Genomic DNA, 6,910 nt, shown 5'->3' on the forward strand with positions numbered 1-6,910 from the left:
CCTGGACAGTGAGACTTTTTAAAACCTCCCCAGATCATTGTAATGTGCAGCTGGAGTTGAGAACCATTGCACTAGCTGGTGTATCAGAGTTCTGTGGGGAAAGACAGACATATGTAGTTTCTCATATTTCAAATTTATTTTGTATTAGACACAATGTTTAATTTATTCAAAATTTCAAGTAAATTAAATAAGGATGTGAGGTTTTTTTGTGTGTCAAAAGGAAGCAGTTGTTAAAAAGATTGAGACACAGGTTAAGAGAAAAGAGAGAGAAAACAAAAAATTAAAGTTTATTTTATCCATTTATTAGACTTGGCAAAAGTGTGTATCCATAATCGTATATATGGGTGGAACCAACTCACTGTTTTTTGTCTTCATGATTTAGAATATATGTTTCCTGTTTTCACAATGTGTATTTTTGCCCTTCTCTGTTGTGCAGCTATGGGAGACATCCATTTAAGATCAACTGTTTACATGTGACACATCGAAACTGTTTACTTCAACTTTTGTAGAAATCCAGCCTCACGGAATCACTGGAAATCTGTCTGCTCTTCAGACAACATGAAGACCCTTAGATGCCACGGAGGAGAGGAAGCTGATTATCACATCTGGATATCATTTTCTTTTTGTCATTTGCTTAGGATTTAACCGAATCATGAAAAGAACCACTGAAATGTTATACTATAACATGGAACAGATAAAGGGACTGGTATGTTAGTGGATAATCCGCATGACAGATATATGTAGAACTGTCACTGTCTCACATGACCCAAATGTAGCAAGTTTCCTAAGGGACTGTAGTGTATTCAGAACTTGACATTCTGAAGCACATTCTCACTGTAGACCGTAATGCTATGTGCATGAAGCTTCTGTTTATTGTTTTCTACATTTAAGGAAACAACATCCAGCAATAGCAACTAGCATGCAGGGCTAAGGCATATAGGATTTTTCTGCAGGACTTTTAAGCTTTGAAAGGCCAATACCCCATATCTAACTTTAAACATGTATTTTTACTTTTGTTTTTTTACTTTTCATATTTATATTGGCATACAAGGACAATTGTACATACATAAACATTTTTAAAATTAAAAAAACAAACAGCTGTTACACACAAGTGTATTTTGCCAAATGCCTAAAGACAATTACAGATCGCATCATCATCATCCATCGAATGTTCCTTAAAGATTGTAAGCAGGTGATGTTGTAAATACAGGGGTCAATGCTGTAAATTTGTCTCTCCATAATTAGCATTTGTCCAAAACATGTGATATCCCTTTAAATTGAGGCAGTTTTATTGAGTGGTTCATTGAGCAACAGAAGAAAATGCCCAGCAAATCTTGCAGCCTCCACAGCTTGCTGGAGCCAGGAGTCCAGTAGTGCAGCCGCTGTCCTGCCTTGAGACCCTGTGCTGCTGGTCCCTGGGGATGATTGATCTAGCCTGTCCACTCTTCGTCTGGTGGCATACAATGCCTGCCTCTGCAGCTGTTATCTTTCAGCACCAGAGCACATCTGCTGTGAGCCCTGAAGCAGAATGTCCTGCTGAGATTAAACAAATGCACCAAGTACACGTGAAGACTGCAGCTGCTGGTGAATCGGTAGTTTCCAACGTGTCAATACCCTGACCCTGTATGGCCTGAAGTTTTATTCCTTAAAAAAAAACTTTATAGCCACCCTTGTGTGTGAAATGAATGACTTGTTTAAAACAAACAGCTTTTACACTGTTTATTAAAGATATTTGTCATCAGTGGGATTTAAGGAATCCCAACAGGTCATTTAGCACTGACTTTGAAGCAAGATGATAGAAGGCTCTACAATCTGGGCTGAAAGCCTCAACAGGCCAGAAAGGGCTAAATGAAACCTAAAGCCACAGGTGTGCAGCAACTGTGAAGTTACACAAACAGCTGAGGGGGGAAAGAATCTGATGGTTTGAACCCTATACCTTTTTAATCTATAGAAAAATGAGAAATCTATGTTAAAAGCCACTCCTTTAAAACCAAAGTTTGGTAGCTATTATAATACAGCCATCTGGCTAAAAGGAGGCTATCCTAGCAAGGCTACCCTTGTGAACTTGGAAATTGATAGGATCAAAGGTTCTGTATGCAAACTTCTTCTGAATTTCCTCCTTTTCTTTTTTTCTTAAGATGAATGGAATCTGCAGGTAAGATTTCGGAAATACCCTCTAAATTTGCTTTTTCCTGGTAATGTCTGTGGACAGACTCCATTTCATCTCCATGACTAATCATTTTAAATGGCTGAATTGAAGCCTCAGGTTAGAAAGCAATGTTTCATACTCTGTGTGTTTATTTCTTCTGTAATAGACCTCTCTTCTGACAGTCTTTGAAAAAGTAAGCATCCAAAAATATGATATAAATATCATTTTTTTATGACAAGAAAGGATGTGATTGCTGGAAATACAATAAAAATGCAATCAGACTAAGGCTTGGGCAGACATTGGGCAGTGTTGCCACATGACTCAAGCAAAGGACAGGAGGGTAGACAGATTCAAAGATGTAGCAAATAAAGTGGCTTTTGACCATGATCACTTTTTAATGTGCGTTGAATGTTTTCTGGTATTGAGTGTATAAAAAGCTAATGTTATAGGGTTTATTTTGACTATAAAAGAGTTTATAGATTTGAATGTAAAAGCTACTTATGCTTCATAGTTATAGTTACATGAGCCCTACATTGAAAGAATCTGTAAGTGGCTAGCTAAGTAGTCAACAAATCTTTTTTACTCTCCCTCTTCAAGGCTCTCTTTTTCCTCACCTTAATTATTTTTACATGAAAATTATTTCACGTGAAAATCATTATTATGTGCCTTTTGGGAGGCTTGGTTGCTCCAGGGGTATATAATTTATAGTCATCCTCCAAGTTTTTTTTTTTTTTTTTTTAGTGCAGATGATGATTTTAAAAAGTTTAGAAACTTTAATGTTCTGGGTATCCACTCTGTCCCCCATGTTAAATATTCTTAGAGCCATTTGCAGATTTCTCTGATAAGTTTAGAGTATTAATGGATATTCTCAAGAAATACCTATATGTGTACTCATGGTTGATGCTCTAGATGTATTTAAGTATCTATGACTTTTCATTCACCAAAGCAAGGAGAGTGGACCCATGGCACTAAATAAAAGCACAGCATTATTTGTTTTTAAATATCTAATTTGGAGAGAAACTTTGAGGCCAAGTAGCAGTTTGTATCATGCTACTAAGAAACATTTATACCCCCGATCCATTATATAACTGTGATAGGAAACAGAGAGTAGTTGTTTGACCTTTATGTCCATTGTATGCCTTTTCCTCCTTCCTAAATTTTTGTGCATAGATTGACAGCCCTGATGCCTAAGATGTTCCAGTTATCTATAGTCATTAATTAGCATGCAGTAAATCCTGACTTAAAGGAACATCGCCAGTCCTTCCACTAAGAGCATCAGCAGGTAGGTGTGGGGTGACAGGGAGGCCTCAAGGAACTGATTGGAGGACTGACTGGTTTTTGCACAGAGACACTGTCTTTAGAGAGGAAGTAGCGTCCTCTGGAGTGTGCCAGCTGCAGTGACCCCCAGGTCTGGGAAGGAATAAATCAGTGCTTATCACACAGTACAGCATAGGGAGTGCTTTCAATTTGCTGTAGTTGCTATATTTTTAAAGACACTCAGTGCTTCAAGGAATGACCTATCCTTAGAACTGCTGCTTTAAAAAATGTTAATAAAGCAAATGTAGGGTTAAAATGCTAAAATATTCAGTTCGAAATTGGTTTATTGACAATACCATTTTTTAAAAATTTTTTCCCTTGCTTGAAAAAGTGTTTAAAATTGTGTTTGCGCTATTGTCACTCCAGCACAGTTTCTGAATGTAAGATTGAAGAAGTTGCTGAAAAGATAAAATTAGATATTCTGTGCAGTTCCAGAGAAGGACTGTTTATGCTTAACTTCATAACAGGCTTACATATCTCATTCTTTTTTGATGACTTCCTTGCAGACTTGCATAATTTAAGCACATCCATTGTCCCAGATCTCTTGTGGCTAGTTTACCTTTTTTTAAATTATTTACTTTTACCTTTTGACCAGAGGAAATAATGGTATTTCTATTCACTTCTTTCAGTGTTTCAGTTTCATTCATTTTGCTCATTCATTTTCTATTGTTATATAGTTCTATTTTAACTTTATATGCTTAGTGTTTAAAATATTTCCTTGTGTTATTCCACGATAATAAATTCTTACCAAAATAAAAGAGTATTTTACTTTACATAAACTTTAAGAGAATGTATTGGGAAGATACTGGGTAGCTTGCAGAGTATATGGGCAGGGGAGAGCCAGGCCCCCAACTGACAGGAATAAAGAGAGGCAAGACAACTGCAGTCACTGCCTGACACCTCATATAGGCAGCATATTTTAAATATCTCACCATTTGATAAGTTGGCATGAATTTCCCATGAAAGGCTCGGACTCCCGTTTATAGCGTAATGTCAACTTTTATGCTCTTAATTACGTTTTTTTCTTCTACTCCTATGCTTTCCCCTGAAATTGTCACTCAGATACTTTTTCAAGCATGAAATAAAGATGAATTTCTCATTTTCACTCTACTAGATACATAAAAGGCAAACATTTCTATGGGGTAAGGCTTCATTTGGGGCGCAAACTTTTATTTTTCCCTGAGACAGTTTCTGAATGGGTAAGACTACTCTGATTTGGGATGCACTAAGTTTCCTCCCGGTCTGGAAAGCAAAGGACTTTCATAAAACAGCATCCTCCATTTTTTGCATTGTGAGGCGCCCAGCCTGTTCCTGTGCCATGTATGTGAGGTTGAAGAAACAGGGAGCCTTGGGAGGTGGTAGGGCATTTATCTTGGCATAGGGGCAGAATGGAGATCCACATGAAGAGCTCAGAAGCCAGGTAAGCAGGGAGAGCACAAGATGGCCACTGGGGTGGCAGCGGGGAGAGGGGCTGGGTGTCTGAGACTCGTGCTTTGCAGTCTCACCTAGTGTTTAACCCGTTGAAAACTCATTGCCATTCAGTTGATTCCGATGCATAGCGACCTTACAGGACAGAGTAGAACGGCCCCATAGGGTTTCCAAGGAGCGCCTGGTGGATTCTAACTGCTGAGCTTTTGGTTAGCAGCCGTAGCTGTTGACCGCAATGCCACCAGGGTTTCAGCCACCTCGTGTTAGCTTTTTACAAAAACTTCATGGTCCAGTCCATGACAGGTGTGTCCCTGTTACTTTTTTTCCAAGAACCCATATCCCACTGGGAGGAGCCTTAAGGCTGGAAGGGTTTTAGTCAGGGGCTTCATTTCATCTTTCTAGGTACCCTTGAAGTCAAAACTAAGGCAAAACTGTGTGCGCCCATGCGTACTCACACTTGCGTCTTTTTTTTTTTTTACAAAAAGGCATACAATGAGACTAAGTGTACTTTTAAAGATATTGCACAAAGTAATAAAGTTTTCAAAGAATTTATGAAGAGTATTTTCTTCTTATGTTAAAAATATATATAAAATCTACTTTTACCTTAGGCCTTAGCCTCTTAAGAGGCTTTAGACTGTGCATGAGTGTTTAAGGGTTAACCTCTAAAAAAAATAATGCAAATAGCCCCAAATCTTTAAGGATAGCGGTGCTAAGTTATACCACATAACACAATACAGAACGTGCTGATATGAATACATTTATTCAGTAATAGTACAAGAGTTCCTGCTAAATTACCCATGTGTATCACTGCCTGATTAAGAAACCCCACTTCTTTTAAATCCAGCACAAAATCAAACTGCGATTCTACAGCCAGTTTTTTTAACGGGTAAAAATGACCCAATACCTGTTTAGTAAGGAAAAAAAAACTTTTTTTTACAGTAACTACAAAAGTACTTAACAAAAAGGTTTATTCACAATGATTAAGTATATACTTTTTTTTAACTTGCTGGATGAAGACAGTCCCCTCAAAACTAGCATCCCCAAAAGGTGTTCTACCTAAACATTACAGTCTGTTAGTCAGTGTAGATGTGTGTGCTAGTACTTTTCCACATCTGTCATCTCTGAGGGGCGATGTCCCATCTACAGACAGTGGAAGCCACCCCATGGGGAAGTGCTAGTAGCGGCACAGTTTCACTATCACGTGTCTGTACTAAAGATTCACATCGTGGTAACATTACGGTCTCTCTGCTACTCTGCTCTTCAGGATCTTTATTTTAAAAATTACCTGGTTCTGGCAAACACCAACTGCTTTCCTGAGCAAGTGTGATTTGTTTTATAGTTGTTCCAGTTATACAACTGTTCTTACATTGTAGGTAAACAAAATACTGCTTTTTTTTTTTTTAAAAAAAGGCCACTGTAACTTGAGGTTCAAGTTTCTGGCACAATTTTATTAGTATTCGCTTCTGAAGCTAATAAGATACCACGGTTTTCTATGTTACCCTTGTTGTAACATCAGTAAAGTGACTTTCAATAAAAGATTTATGTTATTTTGATGCATGAGTCTGATCTTTTTTGTTTGTTTTCCTGCCACTGTTTCTCTTTCAGACACTTTGTGGAGGTATTCTTAGAGGTTTATTTCCTCCTTTTCCGTTCCACACTGCCCCAGAAGAGACCATCCGCATATGAGAAATGCAACAGTCTTCTAGTAAGCCGGGTGTACTCAATTTGTTGGGCAGTTTCTTCAGCTGGGTGGCAGATCCTTTCTCTATTTCCCACCTGCCTTTCCTCATATTTAATACTATGCCTATTTAATACACTCCCTTGTGCTGGACTCCAAATCATTAGGCCTTTGATGGGTTCAGGTTATGTTCATGAGCTCACGCCTAAAACATTCTTCAACCCTGGCCTTTTTATCTTCTTGCAATCACCATTTTACCCACCAGTCATTACCCTGGCATTTGCAATGTCCTTGCTTCAGCACACAGTCTGCAGAGGAAAAAAAGTAGTTATAAACAG

At 38.1% G+C, this 6,910-nt stretch overlaps 1 protein-coding gene across 11 annotated transcripts in view; it reads left to right on the plus strand.

The window, feature by feature from the left end:
- ADAM22 (ADAM metallopeptidase domain 22) overlaps positions 1–6,277 on the plus strand; it is a 237,415-nt gene extending 231,138 nt beyond the window's left edge. For all 11 annotated transcript variants that reach the window (XM_049893638.1, XM_049893637.1, XM_049893639.1 and 8 more), the window contains one exon: positions 437–6,277. In XM_049893638.1, the coding sequence (XP_049749595.1) occupies positions 437–457 (21 nt within the window). In that variant the 3' untranslated portion in view covers positions 458–6,277. The remainder of the gene's footprint in view (positions 1–436) is intronic.
- Positions 6,278–6,910: the final 633 nt, after the last annotated feature.

The sequence above is a fragment of the Elephas maximus genome, chromosome 8, assembly GCF_024166365.1.
Source record: "Elephas maximus indicus isolate mEleMax1 chromosome 8, mEleMax1 primary haplotype, whole genome shotgun sequence".
Lineage (NCBI taxonomy): Eukaryota > Metazoa > Chordata > Mammalia > Proboscidea > Elephantidae > Elephas > Elephas maximus.